Source organism: Diabrotica undecimpunctata, chromosome 4 (assembly GCF_040954645.1).
Source record: "Diabrotica undecimpunctata isolate CICGRU chromosome 4, icDiaUnde3, whole genome shotgun sequence".
Taxonomy (NCBI): Eukaryota; Metazoa; Arthropoda; class Insecta; order Coleoptera; family Chrysomelidae; genus Diabrotica; species Diabrotica undecimpunctata.
This window is the reverse complement of record NC_092806.1, coordinates 34,079,506-34,107,303: the sequence shown is the minus strand read 5'-3', so window position 1 is coordinate 34,107,303 and position 27,798 is coordinate 34,079,506. Positions and strand designations below refer to the sequence as shown.

The 27,798-nt window shown below is 32.7% G+C and overlaps 1 protein-coding gene across 1 annotated transcript in view; it reads left to right on the top strand.

The window, feature by feature from the left end:
• LOC140439434 (neuronal acetylcholine receptor subunit alpha-7-like) overlaps positions 1-27,798 on the top strand; it is a 302,499-nt gene that overhangs the window by 132,646 nt on the left and 142,055 nt on the right. The window contains exon 4 of the mRNA XM_072529334.1: positions 2,624-2,807. Coding sequence (XP_072385435.1) covers positions 2,624-2,807 — 184 coding nt within the window. The remainder of the gene's footprint in view (positions 1-2,623; positions 2,808-27,798) is intronic.

Here is a 27,798-nt window from a genome sequence, read left to right as displayed (position 1 = left end):
TATTTGTGTTGGATTTCAGTTAACCCAATACAAACTGCCAAAATGTTGGATGTATACACTAATTCTTTGATGTTTTGTAATGACTTTTGTTAATCTTTATCACCCACTTCTTGGTAAAATATAAGTAGTATTTACACACTAAAAGTAACAAAAAAATCGGAAAATTAAAAAATGTTAATTCCCAAATTGTGAATTCACCTTTTGAACTTTGTGAATTATTCAGTCGATCTTTTTCTTTTTTTATGGCTTGGACCATTAGTTATATTGGTTATATAGCACGTCACATACGGGGTGGCCCGACGAAAACGAAAGAGGCATTATCAAGAAGTGCGAGAACATTTTAAAAAAACCCAGCGACACGTCGATTTTTTATTAAAAGGGGACACATTTTTGCGGTATGTTCAATTATTTCAAGTTAAGAATCACTCCCACATTTTTAATGGCGATGGGGTCAAATAAAATATCGTTATAAAGCCCTTGCAATTCTCTATACATTCATTTTTAAATTTTTAAATTCGGTCCAACACTTCATTTGATTTATATAAAAAAATTCATATAAAATTAATATTTTTAGCTGGGTACTTATTTTTTAGTCAAAAAAATGTTGAAACTGATGACCTCCGGCATGCCTATAATGCTAAAGGTTTTGTTCGAAACGGTCGACCTCCGTTATTAAACCTCCGATCGAGAGACGGCACTTAAAGAAGAAGATTATTTGTAACATTGTCTCTAACAGCTTTTATTAGTTATTCAAGACCCTGAATGATAAAAATATTTACTAGCAGCTCTTATTAGTAATCCAAGCCTATGAACTATAAAAACATTTTTAATGTTTTACAGTATTTTTTAATTTTTTTTTTCATTTGACGTTAAAAGCTGTCCGAAATATTAAAGGACAAATCTGTATTGTTTACGCTTTGTAGAATGTACGTTTAGGTGAAAACTATTTAAGCAATTTATCATTTGCAACTTTTTTTACAAAATGCATTTAACCGAAAGTGGTGCATACTAAACAAGAAGTATGTGGATTTTTTCATGAAAGTCACCCAGATCGTGAACCTATTCCACAATTTACGGTAAGCAAAATAGAGCGAAAATATAAAGAATTGGGCCATGTGTGGGGTACAGCAAAGCATGGTAGGTCAAAAATTAATAAAAATATTCAACAAAACATAATTTTAGCGGCAATAGAAAATCAACCAACACTGTACAGTGCGAGGGTTATCTACGGATTTTGGTGTTGAAAAGTTTTCAGTATCAACTGTTTTAAAAAGGTAAAATACCATCCTTATAAAGCATCCTCTTATCCTTAAATTGGCCGAAGACGACTTTGACCCAAGAACCGAATTCTGTGAGTATATGATGAACCAACCTAACAATTTCATTGATAGCGTTCTATTTTCGGACAAGGCAACGTTTCATTTGAATGGTCATGTTAACGGACAAAAATCAACCAAAATCGAACACCTCGGTAGCATCATGAGGAACAGCGAAACATATGGATTGCTGCAATTAATTCTTCAAGGAAAAGTAGAAGAGAAACGAGGACCAGAAAGGCGAAGAATTTCCTGGCTGAAAAATCTACGTACGTGGTTCTCTTAACAACAACGACAAATCTTTTCAGAGCCGCAGTTTGCAAAATAAAGATTGCCATGATGGTTGCCAACTTCCGAAACGGATAGGCACTACAAGAAAAAGAAGAAGCGATAAAACACCCGTTATTGGTCTGATGAAAATTCACGCTGGATACAAGTGTCCATACGCAAAGACTACAAAAAACGATGAAAATTAAACAGGAGCAGTATATCTTAATTTCCTACAAAATACATTAATTCCTGATCTAATCCAGCTTTGTCCTGATATTCAAATACCCACTAATTTATACCGCAGAATCTGGTTTCAACAAGATGGTGCACCGCCAAATGTCGCAGTAATTGTGGGGGATTTTTTAACCAGAACTTTCCCACAACGGTGGATAGGAAAAAGGGGACGGAATGGTCCCCCAGATCACCTGATTTGAACCCATTAGATTTATTTTTATGGGGTTATTTAAAATCTAAAGTCTACACAAATAGACCTGATAATATCCGTCAACTACAAGACCGAATTAGACAAGAAATAAAGAGCATAACACGTGCTATGCTACAGAATGTTAAAGACGAAAGTAACGACCGGTTCAGTCATTGTCTTACGATCAATGGAAAACAATTTGAACATTAACTATAAATTTTCGTTTGTTTATTTTTGTTAATGTATCATAGTAATTGCATAATAGTAAAGTAGTTGTATAACAATATGTAATTTAATTTAATGTGTTTATTACGTTTATCCTTAATTCATTATTTTGTAGGTAACTTGGAATTTTTGCATTTTTGCCACCTTGTACCAATTTGAAGCAACTTTTTATACATTTTTGTAATCAATTTTTGTAATAAACGGTGATGACCTCATCATACGAAGGTGGTTCACCCTGTATATTAAAGTATAATTTGAAAAAATAGTAAATTAAAATCAAAAATCGACCTGTTTAGGGAATTTCTAATACTGTTGTTTTTTTAGCTAATAATGAATTTATGCGTTACTTTATTGACGCACTAACCAATATTTGTTTTTTAATTTTTAGTGCCGATCCCCAATTCCAGTCATCAGTAATTAATACCAACGTTATAGTGTCAAATACAGGAGAAGTTGTTTGGTTAAGCCATGGGATTTACAGATCTTCCTGTGATATAAATGTAGAATATTTTCCATTCGATTTACAAAGCTGCCAAATGAAATGGGCCTCTTGGACTTATGATGGATATCAGGTGAGTAGAATGGATTTTATGTTACTAGTTATAGATTATATTCTTTAATATTATCTATATATGTTACTTTTAAACATCTACACATTTTAGATTATAATATGAGCCTACGAATATAATACTGGTAATACTGCTACTAGTATACAAGTATAAGCTGCTACATGCTTCATTAATAGGCTCCAAACTACTATATACATTTTAGCTATTAGTGCTCAGAACTTTTTTTAAGTGACCTTTTACGAAATTTTAAAAACATTTTAAAATGACATTAAAATAAATTAAAAAAAGAGTTTCTACCTTTCATATGTCTTATTTTTAGACATATAACCAGTTACCATGAGGTAACGCTGAGCATTTGCATAACTAATATTTTTTAATATGATTCAGAAAAAAGTGTGGAACTGAAACAAGTGTATTCAGAAAACAACTTACATAAAAATTAACGGTCTCTATTCATAATAAAAAGATCTGAAGCAAGCAATGTACAGTCCACCATTGCAATTAGAGCAACCTGTACGTCGCAAACTCCTACTAACATTAATATGGACGAAGGAGCAAATGCCAGAGGAATGGACAGTTGGCCTCATACAGCCAATATATAAAAAAGGAGATAAGAGAGAATGCCAGAATTATAGGCCAATTACATTGCTAAATGTAATATACAAAATTCTTTCTGGTATAATCTACAATAGATTATTAGAATACCCCAAAAATATAATTGGTGATTATCAAAATGGATTCAGACCAAATAGAGCCACTACAGATAACATATTCATACTAAGAACGATACAAGAAAAAGCTTATGAATACGACATAGACCTATATAATATGTATATAGACTTTAAACAAGCTTTTGATAGTGTGAAAAGAGACAGAATGCTGGAAGACCTTTGTAATCTAGGTATACCTAAGAAATACATCAGCCTCATAAAAATGGCGTTGCAGGGTTCAAAAGCCGCAGTCATGGTAGATGGAGAACTGTCTCCCCTGTTTAACATCAACATGGGAGTAAGACAGGGAGATGCCCTATCAACCATGCTATTCAACCTAGTTCTTGAGGCAGTCATCAGAAGAACCAATATAACCGGCCATATAAACACCAAATCAGTACAAATTACTGCATATGCAGACGATGTAGCCATCATTAGTAGGAATAAGCCACGACTAATGGAAGTGTTCAAACAAATTGATCCTGAAGCAAGAAAAAGAGGTCTTAAAATAAACGAAGCAAAAACGAAGTATATGACAGTCAAAAGAATAACTTACAATGAAAATAATATCACAATAGACAATTATACTATCGAACGAGTGGGTGCCTTTACATATCTCGGCACAGAAATCAATCGGAAGAACTCCGTAAGTAGCGAAATTAATGCACGTATTTCCAGAGGGACTCGTACATACTATGCTAATAAAAGATTGATGACATCGAAATTATTAGACAAAAGAACCAAAATGACTATCTACAGAACACTGATTAGACCCGTAGTAACCCATGGATGTGAAACTTGGGTAATGACGAAAAAAGATGATGCCCAACTCAGGACATTCGAGAGAAAAATACTGAGGAAAGTATATGGCCCGGTACAAGAGGAAGATGACACATGGAGAATCAGGAGAAACGACGAGGTTAATGAGTTAAATGAAGGTTATGACATTGTAAGATTTGTGAAAAGTCAAAGACTGTCATGGCTGGAACATGTGCAGAGACAAAACGATGCAAAAACAACAAAGAAAATGTTACAATGGAAGCCCATAAGAAGGCGAAAAAAAGGAAGGCCCAGAACGAGATGGTTGGATGACGTGGAAGACGACCTGAAAACAATGAACATAAGACAATGGAGAAGAAGGGCACAAGAGAGATCTGAATGGAAGGACATAGCCAGACAGGCAAAGACATATCCAGGGTTATGATGCAAAAAGAAGAAGAAGTACGTCGCAAACTAGTAGATCCATTTCCGGTATACCTTATTTTCCCATGAGGTATTTTATCACTGAAATGATCCGAGGTTATTATTTAACAGTTTTTTGATAGAACTTTGTGAACCTGATGACTTTCGTTTTTTTTTTTTTTTTTTTTATTTATATAAAATATTGAGCTACTTCTCTATGAAAATGCAACTCATAAATTGTTTTTCCAGATTTTAGACATTATTTAATTGCCCACATTTAACCTATATTCCACCTATGTTTTACTCGAAAATATCTCTTTTAGCATTGGGGATTTAGAAGGTGGTTAAATATTTCGTCTATTACGTTAAATATACAGGATGATCAACTTTTGTAACAAAGTTCGTTATATCTGTTATTCTAGGAGATACCAAAAAAGTTATGTGCAAAAATAGAAAGTAGCTATAGGATTCACATTTTAAAATTATTTGCAAAAATACAGGGCCTTCCATAACAGTGTACCAAATGAAAGATAATGTTTCTTTAAATGAAACACCCAGATTTTATTTTAAATTTAAAATCCGCTTTACTTCCTCGCTCAAAGTTGTAACCTGTTTACTGGGTATTTAAAAAGTTATAACCAATTTTATATGAAAATTATATCAAGTTTAAGTTTTTGTATAATTAAAAAGCAGAATATGAACAATGACCTATTGCAACGAAATTTTTTTTAAATGGTCAAAAATAATAAAATTGATTAACTTTGACAATATTGGTTAAATCAAATACAAGGTAAGTCGAAATGCAAGTATGTACATTATTTTCTTTGTAATTTTAAATAGATCACCTTTTATTTTATACCATTTTTTGGTTTGGAAAAATCTTTCTTTTAAAAAATATTCACCCTTAAAATTTTTTAGGAAGGAAAAACCCCAAACCTTTCTTTTTAAGCAACAAGTCTCCACGAATCAATATGAATTTTCCTATTTATTTTCAAGCAGTGTATTCAAAATTATGTTGGGCAGTATAATACACGTTATACTGCTAGTTACTGATATATCGTCAGGTTCTAAAAAAGCCTGTTTCAGGTACTAAAGCCGTCGACGAACAACTGCTCTATAATATGTTCGTCCGTTTTTTCTGTATTTATATATTGAATCTTCATGTTGCTCTGTACACTTTCCTATTTTACAGAGATGAGTTTGCATTATTTAGTCACGGAAAAATTATTTTCTTATTTTCTTTTTGAACATTACCCATAGCATAAAAAATTTTTCACGATTTTTTGTATTTATCACTCAACTACCTAAAATTTGATAATTAAGTAGATTGTGCGGTTTTGTGTCTTCACTCCGCGAAAATATACCATTCAAATTAAATTGAAGCGAAGGCACGGATACGGCAAGCAATGATCATGATCCCAAAATAAATTAAGTATAGAACACACAGGAGAAAACTAATTCCTACAACCCTCCCCCATTCAATCTAATATTCCAAGGCGCTTTATAATTTTGGTAATTCTCGAGATTGTCATATTATCGGATTACTACTAATTCAAGTTTCCTAACTTTCATCGTGTAGCACGTTTTCTTTTGTCTTTAAACATCCTCTATTATTAGGTTCTTTTTTAACGTTATCCTGTGCGGTGCGGCGGTGTTTACGAGCACTAGAGCTTTGTTCTAGGAAGTCACAAATTGCGAGGCTGAACTCAAGAGCGACTCCTAATAAATATTCGCGAGGAAGCACGGGCTATTATACCATATTAACTTTTTTAACCGAGATTATTTAAATAATTATTAATAGTATCACGGCATTTTTTTTTATTACAGTTTAATTTATATTTAACATTTATTTACAAATAAAAATTAAAGTACATTCCACACATTTAGGTTTTAGTATAGCAAATATTAAAAATACATCTGAACTTTCAAAACCCTACGTTTTTCTTCAATTCCTTACATTCTTTTGCGTTTTTTATTTTTTTTTTCTCCTAACCACTTCATCTCTTAAATGCAGGCCAGTTGTACTATTCTTCTTTTAAGCGAATCTACCAACTTTATACTATTACATGAAATATTTCTAAGTCTCTATCCTGATTTTTGTAACTTACATAACATAATGATGTTCCCTTGTAATGATTCCCTTTTATCTGTAATGCTCTTTTAATTATAGACTTAGAAACAATTTCATTTGACGCCCGAATGACTTTTCTATCAGCATCATGTCAAGCACGATTTTGTCAACAGACTACCAATGCAACAAAAGTACAGTATTACGGAGCACCTACTTACATTTTTCTACATTCCAGGATTCCTATTTTAATAAGTTCCCTGTCAGCCAATGTATTGCTGCTGCAATATATATATATAATATATATATATATATATATATATATATATATATATATATATATATATATATATATACAGGAGTACGACCGTCAAACAATTATTCAATGAGTAAGTTCCAAAAGAACTAAATCTTTTGGTCACGAGGATATCGGTCAAAGAAGAAATAATAAAAGGAAATCACAATTCCATTCCTATATTTGAAGACGTTTCGCTTATTGTAGTTACAAGCTTCATCAGTTCAATCTAAAAAAATACAATGGTGGTAGGCAAGAATATAAAACATGGAAAAAGAACTTACGAATGGTGAGTGAAGAATGATAAGGTGTAAAACAAACACACCATTCTCTTGGTAACCGTGGTCAAAATATTAAAATGGTGGCGTTCTAAATGTTCATATGTAGTAGCATTCATGTATAAGAACGAGAAAAAATTTTACTTTAGAAGTGAAAGAAATGAATAAAAACTACTACGAAGTGCTATAAAAACTCGTCACATTGCACGTAAAAAACTTTTAACAGTAAAGGCGGGGTCCCACCAGTCGCGCTATTCTGCGCTGCGCCGCTCTGCTTCGAGCAGCGCGGAGCAGAACTACACAGAGCGGCGCAACTTTGCGCATGTGATTCTAGAGGAACAAATAAGTTCCAGTTTTTATTTACACGCGCACGATGAAAACAAAATTAGCAATAGCAAGTGCTCCTGTTATAGTAATTAACCATTTTTTATAAGAAAAACAAAAGACCCAGAGGAAACGTCGTTATTGGGTTACACCAGTATTTAAAAGTAGACAAGTTTATAATGGAAATAATCTTTTAAGTGATTTAGTTGCAGGACAGTTTCAAAATTTTTTTTCGTATGTCGTTACACGATTTCGAGTACCTGTTTACAATGATTGAACCAGTAATAAGAAAGAGATGAAACAAAGCATTTATCAATGTCTACTGAAATTAAAATGTAAAATTAGCTTTGCCTGTGTCCATTGACTTTTTCATTTTCACCTTTTCTCTTCTATATGAAGACAACAAAGACGTCATCCTTGTTTTAGCTTCAGCGACGGAACAACCGATATTGTCTGCAATAAATACCCATGCATCATATTTCTTACTTTTTATATGATAATTATTTCTTTTCGGATTGCACAATTCCTGTTTGTCTCTGTATGCCTAAATAAGTTTTTCAACTTCTTCATGATCCCACTCAAAACTCATTGCGGAGATAGTACAGAAACACAATAATCTGTAAAAATGGTCTTCAATCACAAACACCGTTCCAACCAGAGAAATTGGTTATTCTATGGTTCCAACTAAACGCGCACTTTTCTTTGATCTACACTACTTTACCGACAACCAACGGATAATGTTCGTTCTTGTTTAAACTTGCACGGCGCAGCGCTACTTGTCGTTCCCACTAGTCGCTCAAGCTCGCTCCGCGCACAAATGAACCAAAACAAACAGCGCGGCGCAGCGCAGCGCGACTGGTGGGACCCCGCGTTAAGGTGTAGAGATAAAAACAAAAAATTAACAAAACACACCGGCACAGAGCTGTTGTTATAACAAAGTTAACATTTAAAAAAGATTTTATACTTCACTTTAGTGCGCATCTCAAAATTAAAAAGTTCTAACCGGAAAACGAATGTCAAGTTACCGGAATTTACGTTGAAGTAGTTGTGTGTCTTTCAAGGTTGTGTGTTGCGACAACTTATTGGAGCGTGAGACGAGTAGGCGCAATACACAAGAGCGCAAACCAACAACGCAGAGGACGCTGAAGGAATTAAAATTTTTCAGTGGAAATGTCTACAAAACCAATATGTAGTGAAGAAAGGTTGAAGTCTGAAATTTATTACGGCGATTTAGTCAAGTAAGGAGAATGTACACTGTAAAATAAGTAAAGGTTTAAATATAAATTAGGAATGAATCAGTATAAATGTACAAAGGTTGGATATATAAGGAAGTACTAAGGAGGAATAAAAAGAAGGTTGATAGGTAGCTGGGATGTGATGATAAATGATCAAAGGAAATGGAGATGAAACAGTCTAGAGGCTTTTCGACGTTCGTTTGCTACTATTTAAGAAAACTTAAAACAAAAAATTATCCACATTATTTTTTAAATTTGGCGCTTTTAAGCAGTTGGTAGCACTTGAAGTTCCAGCTGAAACATATTATAATCTCTCTTGTAGCAGCTGCCACTTTTTACTTTTACATGTGCTCTTATACTTTATTTCTGTACTCTTATGCGTACTAGTAAACCACTGTTTTTATATAAAAATGTGGATTTAGGCAGAATGGGTTAAGTTTGCAATCACGTAAAAATTGTGCTGGGTGAAAATTGCATGTGTGAATATGGGGAATTATGACGAAACTCAATTATTTGATACAAAAGAAGATGAGGAACAAATAAATTTAAAACGATTTTAAAAACCCCCCGATCTTATGTCTTTTGACTGATTTAGAATGAAAATAACATGAAACTTCACAAGACCAGGTCCATCCTCGGCACCAGGTCGCTTGATAATCATCGCCGTCGTAATATTTGTGTTCAGCGATCTCAAAAAACCCCAAGTAATGACTTTCGACTGATTTCGAATAAAAATAACATAAAATCCAGAAGAAACATAACGTCCGCTCTTGACACTAGGTAGCCCGAGAACCATGGTCGTTATCATATTTATATTCAGCAACCTCGAAAACCCATGATTTATGACTTTCGAGTCATTTAGAATGAAATTAACATACTCCAGGAGACGAGGTCCACCCTGGGCACCAGGGGGCTCGAGGACCATTTTCCTTATCATATTTCTGTTCAGCAGCCTCAAAAACCTTCGAATAACAAATTAAAACTGATTCTTGTCGATATTTTTTTAGCTGCAAATTGTTTATTTTCTTTGCAATTTGAAACTGCATTTTTGTTACAAACAAAATGCAATTTTCATTTTCCCACCATGAATTTTGTTCTCATTTGACACTCATTTTTCATTCTATCTATTCTAATGACGGACGAATTTTGTTCACGGACAGACAGACGGATGAACAGAACGGCATGGATAAAATTCAACATTTTCAGCATTTTTTTAATATTGTAAAATATGTGAAAACAAAATGTAAAATAATCAAATTCCCATTAGCGGTAAATATGCTTGTTAATAATATTTCCGTGATTATTTACACGTAATTTATAATAACTGTTTTTTTATAATGTAATGCTAACAAAAATAATTATTAAACCGAAACATTTAGTATTTATATTATTTCTATATATAAATAATTTAATCCGGTTATACTGCGGAATTTTATTTTTGTATTTACGTGCTTTGGAGAACTAATTAAATGTTTAAATTTAATATATATACATTTTCATCTAACTATAAAAATAAATTCCAATAAGTGTCACTACTATAAATAAGTAATGCCTGTAGGAATGTATTGTTTTGCAAAATATAAAAATAAGTTAAAATGAGTTTAATTGCTTAAAAGCTTTTAAGAAATTTGTCGAATTCAGTAAGTAAAAGAAAGTAATCTAACTCTTTCTAAATACAATAAGCTTGAGGCCTCCCATGCAACAATTATTCAATCATTTTACAACATACTTGCTTCTTTCCCAGATCATTGTCTTATTTATACAGATTTATCCAAAACTATTGATGGTGTGAGCATTCAGCAATTATAACTCCGAACATCGTATTACAGTTTAAATTATCTTCCAGTTGCAGTATTTACAAATCGTTCCTTAAAGAAAAAATGACAAACGAATGGAAACGACATTTATGTACAAAATAGGGTGAAATTTCATCAGGGCCACTACTAAGTTTTAGATTTAATTTTTCTAACTTATTAAAAATATCTATTAGACTAATATCACAGCTGCTTAAACTAATTGGATTATCACAGTTATTGTTATCTACATACAGTCCATCTAATTTAAAAACCGTTGCACGTCATTATCTACGTCAAAGATCGAAGTTAACATAGTTGCCAAAGTATAAAAAATTCCTGAATCCATTTTAAATAAAGTAGGTTACATAATTATTGCAAAAGTGGATTATACAACAAAATAAATAAATATTTAATGATAATAAATAGAAACAAAACAAGAGTTAAAAAATAATCTTGTTAAAAACAATTTGAGCCTCTTGTTTAAAAAACAACATAGTTTAATTAATAGTAAATAATAAAAACAAAACTAAAGTGTCAACACCGTAACTGTCAAATAACTGTTACCAATTTATGCCAAAATTTCACCTTCGTTCGATTACAGTTACAAATACTTTATAATGCATTTATACAAATTAAATGAAACATATTATTGTGTATTTCTTTAAGTTAACATTAATAGAAATCTTAAAATATTATTTCTACGCGTATATAATAAAATATATCTAGTGGCTGTAATGCCAGTGTACTCGGCAAAGTGGTTCTAAAAAAGAACACACCTACCGCCTAAATATTTCGTGTTGGTATCATGTGACCTCACGGGCTATGACGTCGATGTCGTGCAACGGTATGTAAATTAGATTGACTGTTTGACTAAGAGAAATGCTGTTTAAAAAAATGAAAAAGACAGCAAAGATATAATAAAATATATCTAGTGGCTGTAATGCCAGTGTACTCGGCAAAGTGGTTCTAAAAAAGAACACACCTACCGCCTAAATATTTCGTGTTGGTATCATGTGACGTTACGGGCTATGACGTCGATGTCGTGCAACGGTATGTAAATTAGATTGACTGTATGACTTAGAGAAATGCTGTTTAAAAAAAAATGAAAAAGACAGCAAAGATTTGATTTCACGTACAAAGCGTCTATGTATGTGTTGATACGTATTTCGACTTAATAAGTCTCATCAGAACACTTGTTCATAGGCGTTCTCAACGAGAAAAATAAATCTTCTCTGTCTTTTTAGAAGCAACAATAAAATGGCTTCGTTATGGACGCAATAGCGACATCTGATCGGTAAGATAGTTTCGAAACAAATTCAGATTTCTGCTTTAACCTTCTAGAAATGCAAGGTATAACAGACGTTGATAAAGATGTTAATAGAGACATGGGGAATCTAAAATTTGTATTCCACGTCTATCACTAAGCAGAAATCCTTAACGAATTTGTTTCTTGTACTCATACAGAGTAGATCCGAATAAAATGAAAAAGACAGCAAAGATTTGATTTCACGTACAAAGCGTCTATGTATCTGTTGATACGTATTTCGACTTAATATGTATCAAAAGATACATAGACATATCCAGCAGTAGACGCATACAGGTTGATGACGATGATGTTCATTAACGTTTCTGATACATTGAAATTACAGTTAATTAAAGTTATATTCAATATACTAATAAACAATGTAAAATGCAGAGATCAGTTGCTTTAATTTCCTATATTCTCTCTCAAACTACCACTTCTCTTTAGCGACCAACTTTTATTGCTAAAGTAGCTAAACTTTTAGTATTGAACCAGTTCAATGAAAACAGTAAAAAAATTTTATTTGACATATTAATTTTTACTTTATTACTAAAAATTTGATTTCCTGAAACTGGAAAACTGGTTTCCTTAAATTCGTTTCAATATTGAGTACCTATCATCCCTTTTGTCTAGTCATTTCTCGTACAATAACTCTTCACTTAATTGATTGATTAATATTACCCTAGCATGTAAGTGAATTCGGCCATACAGGAGAGAAATTGCCGTTGCGGCCTAGCTGCTTAATTGTGTGCCTGTTTCTCTATTAATTGTATCAGTCAGGACGGTACCGTCTATAAATTACAAATAAAGCTGAGACGCTTGGCCATTCATTGTTGACAATGAGGTAAGGAGGAAGTATTTACACGATCCATAAATAATGTTTCCAAAATACCATCTGCGTATATATCGGAAGTAAAATAAAACGAAATCTTTTTAAAGGCACAGGAAGTTTAATTTTTATATACAAAATATATTTTACCAAAGAGTGAAACTTCTTTATAACGGACACCAACGGGGGGAAATAATTGTCCGTTATGTAGAGTTGTCTGTTGCATAGAGTTATTGCTTAATTAATTAAAATAAAAAAAGGTTTCGATTTGCTTGATCTTTAATAATACATTTTCGTACATATTTGCATAATCCTATACACAAATAAAACAAATAAATTACTAAAATGTTAAAGTTAGGTATTACTTCTTAAAAAAATAATTAATTTTGGTTTGTTTTTTGTTTTAAACATTATTATTCACAATTTCTGACTCAACATTTAGAATTGCATTACATCAGAATTACATCAGATTAAAGAGGTCGAAATACGTATAAGCAGCTTGCTGCTGCCCTATATCGAAACAAAAATCTAATACTGTCATTATGTTTTATTTCTTTACTCTCTTTGGAGCACCAGAAACTGAATTCACTACGAATTTTGACCATGATGAACGGCAGGTGGAATGCATATTTTAGATTCCCTTGTCGACTAATTCATCAAGCTGTTTGCTTTGCAAATTTTAGAAGGCACAGTGGTAAAAAATTGAATTCGGTTTTGCCAGGTAGGAAATCGTATGATTTCTCTTGTTGTTAACAATTAAATTTGACGGATATCAACCAGTAGAATAAACCGGATTTAGAACAGGGTACAGCACCTGTGACCATCTATATAATTTGAAAATCTTAATAGAAAAGACTAACAATGGTCTCCTGGTATTTGTATAGTACTAAATCATTTATTTTATTTATAAGTTTTTGTTATTTCTGTCTTTCTTTCTATTAAAAAATGGAACAATAATTGGTATATACCTGGGAATAAAACCAACAGATACAGGAAGAAGTAATACGGGCATAAAATGTAGAATAACAAAAGGAAAACAAGTTACAGGTTCATCGAATTCGGTGTGAAAACAATCAAACAATTAACACAATTTTAAACCAAAAACTGCATAAGAAAGCCCTGAAATTAGTCTTGTCACCACCAGAGAACAAACCCAGTACCTTCTGCTCGATTACATATACAGGCAAGATATCGACAAAAACAGCACATCAAAAAGAAAGGAATAACACCAGCTTTCGGAATAAAGAACAACTTAAGAACACCTTAAGAGGCAAAAGAAAAAGCACTTAAACAGTGGTGTATATAAGTGAGTGACTGCCCAAGAACTTACATCGGCAAAACTGGTAGAACCTTTGAAAAACGTATAGCAGAACATAAAAGGGCTTTCAATAATAGAAAAACAGATTTCTAGATCATTAATAATTCTATTTAATGACAAATTTCAAATTCCTATATTTAAAATAAAGACCTTAAGCTATCTTTATTAGAATCTATGAAAAGTTATAAATTAAAAATACAGATATAATTCTGAATGACCATCTCGAGACAAACAGCTCTTCCCTTCTCAATTTATTCAGCTAAAGACTATTAAGTGTAGATGCATATTAAAAATGCATGACTTGCGAAAATCAATGTTCCGAAACATCACTTATCAAAAAAATCAATTTTAAATCATTATATGATAGAGCCCAAAACAACTGCTTTAATGAAAATTTATTTCAAAAAGCAAAAAAAATGTTTTAATAAAAAATAACTTTCTATTGTTATTTATAAACAAGAAATTTTCTCAAGATTAAAGAAAGAGACAAAACATCACAAAAAATCCAGAAACATTCACAAGGGATTCAAAGATGACAATACCATATAGGTAAAGGACTTATCAGACAAATTAAAAAGGCTAGGAAATAAGTAACATCACAACAATAGTCAAAACAACCAGTACACGGAAATCTATACTGTCCAAAACCAAACCTAGTAGACAAGAGAGATACAATAACTGCATATATAACGTACCCTGCGAATTCAACAATTTCTACGTGGGAAAAACCATAAGACCACTATGTGTCAGTATAAACGAGCATGAAATATAAATCAAAAACAGAGACTTTGATAAATCACAGATATGTAAACATACGTGGGATAGTGAGCACAGAGTACAATAGAATGATGCATCAATCATCATAAAACAGACATGAACAAAGAGGAAAATCAAGGAAGCAAATCTCATCTTACTTATTGAGGAATATCGTATATTCAAACTATCAGCAAGATATAGCAGGCTTTGGTTGCCAGTACTAAAACAACAAGTCAGCAACAAGAATATACCAATAAAAGTAGAATAAGAAAATCGGAGACGCATCCTCTACAATTGTACATAACACATATGCAACACACAATACACAAACATACAATACATAAAGAGAACACACAAACACGTAATTCAAAACACAAAAATATTTAGAATTTGATATTCTGAGGGCACAAACTCCACTCTCAGATTCTACAGGATCGAGGCCAAGTAAATGAACCGTCAGTTTTGAAAAACATAACCGCTTATCAACTTGTTGGTTATACTTTTTTTCGCTTAATTTTTAAATATTTATTTAAAAAGAATTGCTGGAGGAGAAATCGAAATGTAATTTTCATTACAATCAATTGAGGCTTACTCCCATATAACGATAATCTTTAACTTAAACGTAAAATGCCTCAAGATCACATAACAAATGTTTTTCCTATATCACTCTGTAGCTACATTATTTCTCATTAGATTATATCGCGCCATCAGATTTTCTCTCGCTGAAGAGGCTTCATTTTAAAATTTCTTTTGGTGGTGTGAAGGAAGAGATTCATTATTGAAAGTAAATTGAATATAAAGCTCGAGAAGCATTACAATAGAATAGAAAAATATGTAAAGCAACGCGAGCATTCTCAAGGGCTTTTATGATATCGAATGTTTTATATACATTAAAATAGCTTATTCTTTAGAGTATGACACATATGGCAGAATATTTATGCTTTAGACGTTATAGTGTATTAAAATTTTAAATTAGGGCAAAAGTGTATAGCTAAATAAAAGAAAAAAATTCAAAAAATTTTCTTGTAAAAATAAAAGCCATATAAAAAATCCATAGTTTAAAAAAGAATCGTTTAAACAGTAGAGTGGATGGAATAATATAGGGTGCGTACATCGACATAGGTAAAGAATATTACAAATTGTTTAATCCTGGATTCCTTCGGCAATGATATAGCACTGTTAAAATTATTAAGAAGTATAAAACTTACAAAAAGTATTAGGTTAAATAGATATTTCTTTAATATTTTTTTGTGATTGAGATGTTCGAAATGATAATACGCTATAAAAAGATAATGGGCTGCAGCCTTCAACCAACTATTCCTGATGGGATAGCACTACCACAAACAAACCACTATTTGAAGAAAATTTTGGTCACAAAATTAAATTCTATTGTATATGCAGTGCTCTAAAATTCGTCGCCATTCTATTTGGTTTCTGGTGTCCTATTGGCGTCTTCTGATTTTTAATTTCCCTTAGTCGGTTCCAACTCCCTCTAACCACTTAATTCGCAATCGGCGTCTGCATCTTCTGCTTACAGGTATTCGTGTGTTCAGCTTTTTAGGAATCGTGTTTTACGACATTCGTATTATGTGTCCAGTCCATCTAAGTAGCTGTGTTTTAATGAACGTTAAAATGCCTGGTTAATTAAAGAGTTGGTATAATTTGAAGTTATATCTTTTGCGCCACTACCCTTAGTCGTTTTAGCTCCAAATATTTTGCAGAGTATTTTATCAAAAGTTTTTCATCTTTTTTTTTTCTTGAAATAAGTTGTTTGATAATTTTTTTGGAGTCCATATTATGACCTAATTGTAAGGTTTATTGCTCTTTTTTAATTTCTTGTTTAGGTAGTAATCACCATCGAGCCAAGGTATGTGAAGCAGTCAACACGTTCAAAAATATGACTTCCAAAGACTGTTTTTCCTTCCTTATTTGCTATAAAATCCTTAGTAATTAACATGTACTTGTCTTTGTCTTCTTTGAACACTAGACCGACCAGTTTTGCCTCAGTTTCCAATGCTAGGAAATATTTCTTAGCATTTCGCTTGCTACGTTCTATGTCAATGCCATTAGCGTATGCTAAAATACAGGACTTGTATCAATCTGTTATAAACAGAATCGCAGTCTCTAATTCGTGTGTGTTGGACTGTCTTTTCCAAGTCAATATTAAATAAAAGGCAAACACAGGGTATCCCCTTGTCTGAGTTTTTATCTCAATAGTTCCAGAATTCTCTTCCTGTATCGTAACACTTTCTTTTAAGATTATTTTACTAGCTATCCTGACCTTGTTTACAGCTGACCTAAGGAGTTCATTAGTGGTACAGCCAAACTACTCTCTTAAATTACGCAACCATGACATTCTTCTACGGCCTGGATTCCGTTTTTCTTCTATTTTTCCTTGCATTATATTTTGAAGTAATGCGTATTTATGTCCTCTCATCAGGTGACCCAAATATTTGATGGTTGAGTTTTCTTCGTTTGATCGTTGACAAAATTTCTGGGTCTTTTCCTATCCTTCGCATTACTTCAAAGTTTGTGACTCTTTCCACCCAACTTATCTTCAGCATTCGACGGTAGCACCACATCTCGAAACTTTCAATATTTTTTATGTTGTTCTGTTTGAGAGTCCAGGCCTCTACACCGTATAATACGTAACCCCTTAGCATTCTTAATCATAAAGGGATGCTTATATCTCTGTGGCAGAAGAATTTCCTTATCTTTATGAAGGTAATTGGCAATTTCGATACGCCTTTTTATTTCATTGTTGTGGTCTCCAGTTTCGTTTATTGAAGTCCCCAAGTATTTGTAACTTGATACTTTTTCAATTTGAATGCCGTTTATACTAATATATGCTGGTTGTGTCATGTTCTTACTGAAGACCATATACTTGGTTTTTTTGATATTGATACTGATGCCATAATTGTTGCAGGCAATATTTATATTTGTAAGTAATCGTTGTAATTCTTCTACTGTTCTTGCAACTAGTACAGTGTCGTCTGCGTATCGAATATTATTTACAACCTCTCCATTTGTTACGATTCCTTCGTTTGCTTGCACAAGGGTTTCCTGGTAGATGCTTTCACTATAAACATTAAATAGCAGCGGTGACAAAATGCATCCCTGTCGTACTCCTCTACGTATTTCTATTTCTTTTAAGTTAGTCATTGTCATTCTCGTTAATCGGATAGCATTCCTGGTAAAACCAAACTGACGCAATGTTTTGTGTAGTACTGTTCTCTGACACTATTGTACGGAACCTTTTTAATGTTAAATTAGAATGTTTTCTCTAGGATTTGTGTTTGTGTCGAATGAATCTGGCAATTGTTGATTTTTTTTGGAGTAAATCAGGCCTAGTATTTTTTATTGTGCCCACTCTGTAATCTTGTAGCCTTTCATAGAGAATATTTGCTAATATTTTGTAAGCAGTTGTTACAGGGTGGTACACAGGCTGTCGTTGTTACACTTGAGCTGGTCACCTTTTTATGTAACGAGCATATTACAACTTGAGACCATTCACAGGGTATGGTATCATTTTGTCAAACAAGAAATAAAAGTCTATGCAATGTCTGTAGGTGATCTTTCGTTTGGGTTGAAGAGATTCCAATCATTTCGATCTGCTGGGATGTTATCTGCTTCTTCGATATAATTGCCATTGAATTTTGCCTCAAAAAATGTAACTTATCTGTTCAAGATTAATGCAGTATAATTTAAGATACTTTTCTCTTCATCGTTATTCTCCCTATTCCCTATTCTCCCTTATTCTTGACTTATACTCTTAGCTCATTTTATTTAGATTTCTGTAGAACTTTCGAATTGTGTTTCATTTTGATTTCTTAGTCTTATATGCTTTCTAATTGCCTTTCCTCGCTTTGCCTCTTTTTTTCTATGTAATCTTATTTCTTCTTTTCTTGGTTCTGGTATTCTTTCTTAGTTCGTCTTGTTTATCCTGCTTGATTTTTTGTCTTTAGAAATACTCTATTTTTGTTATCAGTTGCTTTTTGACACTCCATATCCAACATTTCTTTTTTTAACTTTTTTTCTTTTGATTTTTCTCAATATTTCCGTTGCCTTCTCTGTTATTATGTTTCTACATTTTGTTTTACATTCCATTTAGACCATTTAGACTATTTAGAGGGAATTTCCATTCCCTCCATTTGTCTCCTATACTGTCGTGCAACGATTTCAATGCACAGATTATCCACATTAATTCTTATTTCATATGTTAATTATTCTTTAGAAGGATTAACATATATTCTTCAACTCTTTTCTTTTGATATTCTTCCTTCTATTTTTGCCATTACAAGAAAGTGGTCATTATTTATGTTTGAACCTCGGTAGCCTCTGACATCTATGAGATCGGAAGAATACCTTACGTCTATCAGGTTGCCTTGTATATTTGGTTAACGGTTTGGTTGTCAAGGGATTTCCATATTCTTTTGTGAATCATTTCATCATTACTGGCTCGACAACCCTTTTTGGGTCTTGGCCTGTTCCAGGATTCTTCTCCATTCTGATCTGTTTCGTGCTTTTTTTCTCCAGTTTTTTATTTTTAAGGTTGTTACATCATTTTCTATTTGTTCTAAGTATCTCAGCTTCGGTCTTTCTCTTGTTCTTTTTCCTACTGGCTTCTGTTTAAATATTTGGTTTGATATTTTGCCTTATTCCATTCTTTCTACATGTCCTATCCAACGCAGCCGCCCTATTTTAATGAATGTTATAATATCCGGATCCTGGTATATTTTGTATAGTTCAGAGTTGTATCTTCTTCGCCATATTCCGTTTTCTTTTGTGCCCTTATATATGTGTCGCAAGATTTTTCTTTCGAAGGTGGCTAACAACGTTTCCTCTCTTTTAGTGAGTGTCCAGGTTTCTGAGCCATACGTGAGTACCGGTCTTATTAGGGTTTTATATATTTGGTTTTGTGAATCATTTTATAGGAAACAAAATTAATGAAAAATAAAAATGCGGCACATTGACATGCACTTTTGAGTGCAAATGTCTAAAAAAAAGGATTTCAAGTTTTTTTCAAGCATTGATGCATCTATTTTACGTTGTGTCTGTCTCAATTTTTCCACTGATGATTTTTTGAGAATTAGGGTATCTGTTCCGTATGTAAGGATTGGTAAAACACACTAGTTAACTTTCTTTTTAAATGGATTCAGACTTGTTTTAAACACGTCTCCCATTTTTCCGAATGCAAACTTACTCTTCTGAGTAGCACAGATGCCTGTTTGTCTCGCTTTAATCTTATTTTGTGGCCCAAATATACGTATTTTTAACAACTTTTATTAGCGGTTTTTTGATTTCTATTAACTCACTGTGGACAAGATTTATCATCATTGTGTTACTTTCTGTAGTTCTTGTAGCATAACTCTGGCTTCTCCTAAATTATCTGTTATCAGAAAAATGCCTCGGGCTATCAGAGATGATTAAATTTCTCTCCATCGATATTAATATTCTTTAAGCCCTACTCTAATTGTTTAAATACTTACTTTAGTTATAAATAATTTTGGCGCCAAAGTATCTCCCTGCTGCACCCCTCTTCTACGTTTTATCTTTTCAGTCTGCAATCTGCAATGAAGATTTACAGTTGTTGTTGAATTTTTGTATATATTACGAATAATACTTGAATACCTGTTATTTATTCTTCCTTCTGATAGTGCTTTTAAGATAGCGAGACTATTTCCCTGTGTCAAATTTGTTATAGACTTTTCGACTAGAGTTTTAAGGCACTACAGATGGTGATTTATTCCGCGGCCTAGACGAAACACTGCTTGTTCTGCTGAATGGTAGAAATTGATTTCTAGTTCCAATATGTTTGCCAGTATTTGAGCAAAGAGCTTATATAGGTGGTTGAGTAAGTCGTGGTGTTGGGCCCCGCCCGGCTAGCACAAACGATTTTTCATGTTGCGCTTTCGAAGAATAAAAATTGTACTATTTCTTTTTTATTGATAATTCAACATTACATCTTAAAGTTGTAAATAAAAGACAGTGTCTACTAAGATTTTAAAGGACTACTAATAATAATATCGTTATACCAAAAGTTACTGTTAAATACGAAATCTATGACATATAATTTCTGCTGACTCTAAAGGGCCGTGAAGAAGGTTTGCCGAATGTTACCTCACTTTTGTTTATTTGACAGTAAATCGAATCACGCAATGTTTTGGTTGTTACTTTGGTATTCCATACCTTATATATCAATAAAATTATATGTAGTGCCCTATATATTTAAAAAAAAAAACACGTGTGGGATATTCCACAAAGCTAATAAATAGAAATAAATAACAAAATAATAAAAAATATATATAACTACAAGTGTATCAGTATATTTAACCGAATTACAATAAACAGTTACAACTAATTGTAATTATCTCGAGGTAGAAGTAACGAAAATGAAATATTTACGAATAAGAAATGTCTGTTAAAGCTTTTATTTTTGTTGTGCTAAAAAAGAAAAAGGTTTGTCTTTTTCAAGTAAGGTATAAAAAAATCATTATATTTTTATATTAAGTGCGTGTGATTTGTCTAAAAATACCCTGAAGGAGTCTTTTCCGCCTCCATCGACTGCTAGATGTTTGCTAAACTTTGTGATACTTATACAGGCTTGACGGGTTATTTTATTTTTTCTAGTCGTTTATTAACCTTTTCGGTATATACTTATCTTTTAGCCATATATTTTAAATGACAGAAAATTATGTTAAACATTATTTTAGCTAAATATCTCTGGAGAGGTTCTGAAACTGTTTTCTTGTGGCATATTTTAGCTAAAATTGTATTTATATGGAATCAAACCACAATTGATTGAAATAAAAGTTACATTTTATGTTTGTTTTTTACGTTTGGATTTAGACTCGGAAATCGTTTGAAAAAAGAGAGATTATTTTAAAACAAGGAGTTGTTTTGTTTGGCGCCAAAATTTGACAGGTGACTTATTTGGCCTTGATCTTGTAGGCACATACAGCAAATGCCAGCTAAGTTGGCGACGGAATGCGCACAATGTCACAGAGAAGTAGATTGGGTTTAGGCCCTATGATTCTTCTATTGGTTTACTATTCTCATAAATATTTCCAGTGACGTAACGGTATAGTTTAAATAATTATTACACAATTAAAAAAAGTAGTAATATTTTTTCGCAAGCTTTAATATACAGAGTGTCCAGAAACTCTCCTGACAAACGAAGACTCCTTAGATAATTTTAAGACAATTTAACCCAATTCACCTAGTCCGAAAATGATTCCTAAGGGAGCTAGAGCTCTTTGAAGATGGCTGCTTATATTTAGTTTTTTTTAATACATACTTCCAGAACGCTTCTAGTTAGAAAAACGAAATACGGGTACGATTATTGAAATTGAAGGATTATTGTTGGCTCTAAACCTTGTAGGTTCAGTTATCAGTTGTAATGATGATCTATTGTCATTTAGACTACAAGCCCATGGATAAAATTCAGACGTACCGCTCGACCTGCGACCTACAAAATTATTGGTACCAGGAGCAGGAAAAATTTTTGATTTTCGGAAAACCTTGGCCCTATTTTCGGCAATTTGACACAGTATGACATTTATACATAGTTTCCGATCATTATACAGATTACTTTTTTTTTGCAACGCCGTACATATCAGCAGGAAAAGGGGTGAGAAATTTAGGACGCAACCGTTGATTTGAATAACTATTTTTTGAGGTCATAGAAAAAATATACGGTATAAATTCCAAATGATTACTTCATGCGTAAAAAATTTTAAGCAATTATGCCATCTGAAAATTATGATTCTTGCACATGTTTACAAACAATTATTTGCATTTGGAAATATAGTAAAAATCCTCAATTTAGAAGAGTGATTTCATAGTTTTAACGCCGAATATCCTTAAATTTAAATGTACACAGCGGCCCTCGAAAACTACCAGTTTTCTCAATTGGACTTTGCGTTTCCTCGTAAGAAATTACAGAATATATAAAGAAGTATATTTATTTGTGCTTCTCTATAGTAGACTTGACCAGAAGTTGTCGTACAGTGTAGCCAATTCTTGTTCACAAGTAGTAATTATGGTCATACAAAACCTGTATTCTTCCACGCAGCGATTATTACCGTCATAAAAATACCAAAAAACATGATTTTTTCAATAGTAACAATTAAGCACAAATTTGTAACGAAATAAATTTTATTTATATGTTCCGTTTCGGTACATATTTAAATTTATAAAATAAAAATCGATATTTTAAAACATTATTTTTCAATCGTTTGGCAACGTTGAAATTAGCGAGGAAACTCCGATTTAGAATCCCGACACAGACATAGCTGTAAAACTAGTTTTTATTATTTTTTCGCCGATGAAATGTCCATCAAGACATATCCGATGGTTCATTTACATTATCGTTTCTATGGGTAGTACATTTGTTGCATTTTGTGAGTGTATTTTATGTGATAAATTTGTAAACTTATTGTTGTCAATACTGTTTTATCAATACTGTATTGTAGTATTGATAAAACGTGTTATTGATAATAAGAGTGTTATAGTTTGTCGTTTTATAGTAAATTTTTAGTTATACATATTCTGTGATTATTGAGATATAATGGACAAAAAATCGAGTTGTTCCAAGAGAAGACAGCAAAATTCTGATGTTGATTCCAAAAATGAAAAGCCGCAAAAGAGACGGAAAATGTTAACGTCCGAAGAGAAGATAATAATACGAAATTTTTGTGAAGGAATTGTCGGCAGAAAAATGGCATTAAATGTTAGCCAAGCGGTCGACATTTGTAGCAGTTTAACAAAAGTATCCGTTAGCTGTATTTATTTATCCAAATATATTATTTGGATAAAACCTGTATTAACGAAGGTCATACAGTTAGAAAAGTTTGGCAAGATTTAAATGTCAAAAGTAAACGCGAAGCATTAAAAGCTCCATCAGGAAAGGGACGGCGTTTAATCATCACCCATATAAAAAGTGATACAGGGTTCCTTGATGATGGTTTGCTTCAATTTGAGTCGAAAAAACAGGTGATTATCATGAAGAAATGACTTCCGAAGTATTTGAGCGTTGGTTTAAAAAAATCTTACCAAAATTGGAATCTGGGTCTGTGGTTGTTATGGACAATGCACCATATTATAGCCGCAGACTAGAACAATTACCGACGACGGCATGGCGGAAAGGGAGAATTCAAGAATGGCTTACAGAAAAGGGGATTGCATACGAAGAATCAATGCTCAAAATTCAGCTACTTGACATTGCACGGTTAAGGAAAAGTGAATATCTTTAATATGCTGTGGATGAAACTGCAAAAGATTATGGTGTCAAAGTTCTGCGTCTACCACCTTATCATTGATCCTCCATGTAACTCCAGAGAAATGGGCTAAATGTATAGGCCACATAATTAAAGAAGAACATCGTATGTGGGAACTTGACACTCATGTCGAAGTTTTACTAGAGCCAATTATAATTACACCAGGTGAAGATAATGACAGCGATAGCAGCACTACATCTTCAGATATAAAGTTAAGAAAATAAATAATATAAGATTATAGATATAAATATATAGTAATAAACAAATAAAATAAATATAACTATAATTTATACTTTAAGTTATACTGGGCAAAGTACAGGGCAAAAGATCAGTAGGAAGACGCCAGAACTCGTGGCTGAAAGACCTGAGGAGATGGTTCGACCGCTCATCCGCAGAGATCTTTCGCGCAGCAGTTTCCAAAACTACAATTGCCATTTGGATCGCCAACCTTCGAAAGGAGACGGCGCAATGAGAAGAAGAACTATAATTTATATCTTTGAAAACGGTCTTTGGATATAAATATGGAAACGTCAGTAAAAACCTGCCGATAAATATATTGTGGACTATTTTGAACAATAATATTTAAACAATATAATATAATTAACGTTGAAATAATAGTGAGTGTACGCCACTGGATTTTCATACGTCTTTCTCCACTTCTCCGCCTTCAAACAATGAATCACTCTCCCAAATAGTGAAATTAGAGTTTAGAATTATTGTTGTTTTTTGGTAAAATCATTATTTCTTGTACGGTAATCACTTTTTTGATAAAATATAACTGAAAACTATCAAACTAAACCATAGCCGGATATAATAAATGGCACAAATTAATAATTAAAACAAAAAAGAAAAAACCAAAATCTAAAAATTGAACATATTTCTTAAATTCCCTGTGGTGTATGCCTAATAGTTATGTTATATTTTAAATACTGCCGCTATTATTAGTTATTCAAACGTAGAAAAATGAAAAAAAAACAATGCTGTACATTTTTAACTAATGGATTTTATAGATACCTTTTATAATTGATTTTTTAAATAAAAGTTTTTATGATTTATGGTAACTACAGGAATTTCATTTTCTTTGAGTATTTTTTTAATTATTTTCTATAAAGCGTAAAAGTGCAATCTCATCTAATAATGTATGGTTAAATGGTTTTTAAAAATTATTTTTAATTATGCATAATATAATGATTTAAATATTTCAAGTTTAATTTTTAATTACAAAACGATAAATTTCTAAAAAAAAAATTTAAAAAGTGAAAATGTGGAATGAATGATATTGAACTATGTATTTGAAACACCTTCCCAAAAACCATGAGTATCGGTTATTTAAATGCCAAGGCTGGTAGGGGAGAATGTCGTAGGACAGTTTGGGCTTGGAGTAAGAAAGGAGCGAGGAGACCGATTGGGTGAATTTGTATCAGAAGAAGAGTTTGTAATTACTAACACTTACTTCAAACTCCCAAACAGAAGATTATACACGTGGAACTCACCTCAAGATACTTCAGGCCACATAGTCAGAAATAAAATAGATTACATTATGATTAATGAAATATTCCATTATATCAGTCAAGACATACCCAGGAGCCGATATCAAGTCAGACCATAACCAACCGTTTTGCAAAATGAGGGTCAGAGTAAAGAAGATTCTATGTAGTGTCAACCCAAAATACAAAATCAGGCTACACAAAGACCACCGCATAGAATAGAGTGTAAAACAGTATATACATAGCAATTTGAATACCGTTATTTAAACGGATTTAATGGACCAGGAGCTTGAAAAATTACATATTTCACAAAACATACAAGAAAAATTCCTCAAACCACCAAAAATTAAGAAAAAATCGCGGTTAACAAATGAGATTCTAGATATGACGAAAGAGAAACGAAAGGTCAAAAATCAGGACAAGCCGTTATATAAAAGAATAGACAAAGAGATCAAAAAGGCAATCAGAATGGCTAAGGACACAGCTGAGAGAACAATGTGTTGAAATACAGCTATTACAACAGAAACACGATTCATTCAATATGCACAAAAAAGTTAAGGTCTAGTTAAAGTTGGTCTTAAGTTAACATTAACAGTAACATTTGCAGATGAAAGGCAGATTGCCATTGAAGACATAGAATATCAAACAGGACCCCCGAATACCATTGAAGAAGTCACGGCAGCTATTAAAAAAACTAAAGATGGTAAAGCTGTAGGGCCTGACAAATTTTATATTGAATTTCTGAAACTAATGAACGAACAAGGAGTAAAATCGATAACGACGAGAAGCTCTATTCGCTATGCAGGGATGTCAAATGTGATGCATATATTTATTTTATCGACTACAAAAAGGCATTTGACAGAGTAAACCATGACAAGCTCATATCCATCCATCCAAGCGGGCTTGGATGATAGAGACTTGCGAATTATATATAATTTATATTACAACCAAACTGCCAACATTAAAATAAATGAACAGTTAACAAACACAATCTCCATAGATAGAGGAGTGAGACGAGGATGCATTCTGTCTCTAGTGCTATTTAACATTTACACGGAGCGTATCTTCAAGCAAGCACTGGGGCAACTGCAGGAAGGCGTCTTATTTAAGGGGGTGAATCTAAACAACATTCGATATGCTGACGACGCAGTAGTTTTTGCAGATAACCTAAATGGTTTACAAGCAATAATGTATATCAGTTATAAGTCTGGACTCGTGACTCTTTTCAGAAGTCACGATTTACCACTTTGTACCAAAATCTTTATCATCATTTGCTATGTATTTTCTACATTATTATACGGAGTAGAGGCATGGACGCTCTTTAAAGCTTCTTTAGGAAGGCTCGACGCCTTCGAGATGTGATGTTACAGGCGCATCCTACGAATTTCGTGGATGGATCGTGTGACTAATATTGAGGTTCTACGTAGAATTCTACATCGTTATAATGGCAGACACCCTGGAATCGCTACAAGAATTGGTAAATAGAATTAATGATTATTGCATTAGATACGGACTAAAAATAAATAAGAGAAAAACTAAATTTATGATTGTCTCAAAAACGCAACATGGAAATGAAAGATTAATGATAGAGCAAACCCAAATAGAAAAAGTAGAGACATATAAATATCTGGGAACCTGGGTTGATGACAAAAATGACCAAAGCAAAGAAATCAAAGTCCGAATTGAAACTGCAAGGCAAGCATTTGTGAAAATGAAGACAATGCTTACCAACAGAGACCTTCAGTTGCATCTCAGATTGAGGGCTCTAAGATGTTACATATTTTCTATCTTACTATACGGAATGGAAGCTTGGACATTGAAGAAACAACACATAAGGAAAATAGAAGCGTTCGAAATGTGGTGTTACAGAAGAATATTAAAAATTCAGTGGGTTCAAAGGATTACCAATGCTGAGGTACTACGACGTCTAAATAAGGAGTTAGAAATTATGAACAGCATAAAAAGAAGAAAACTAGAATATTTGGGTCACATAACCAGAGGAGAAAAATATGAGCTGCTGAGAATTATTATGCAAGGAAGGATCCAAGGAAGAAGAAGCATAGGAAGAAGACGCATCTCCTGGCTGAAGAACCTTAGAGAATGGTTTAACTGTAGTTCACTACAACTTTTCAGAG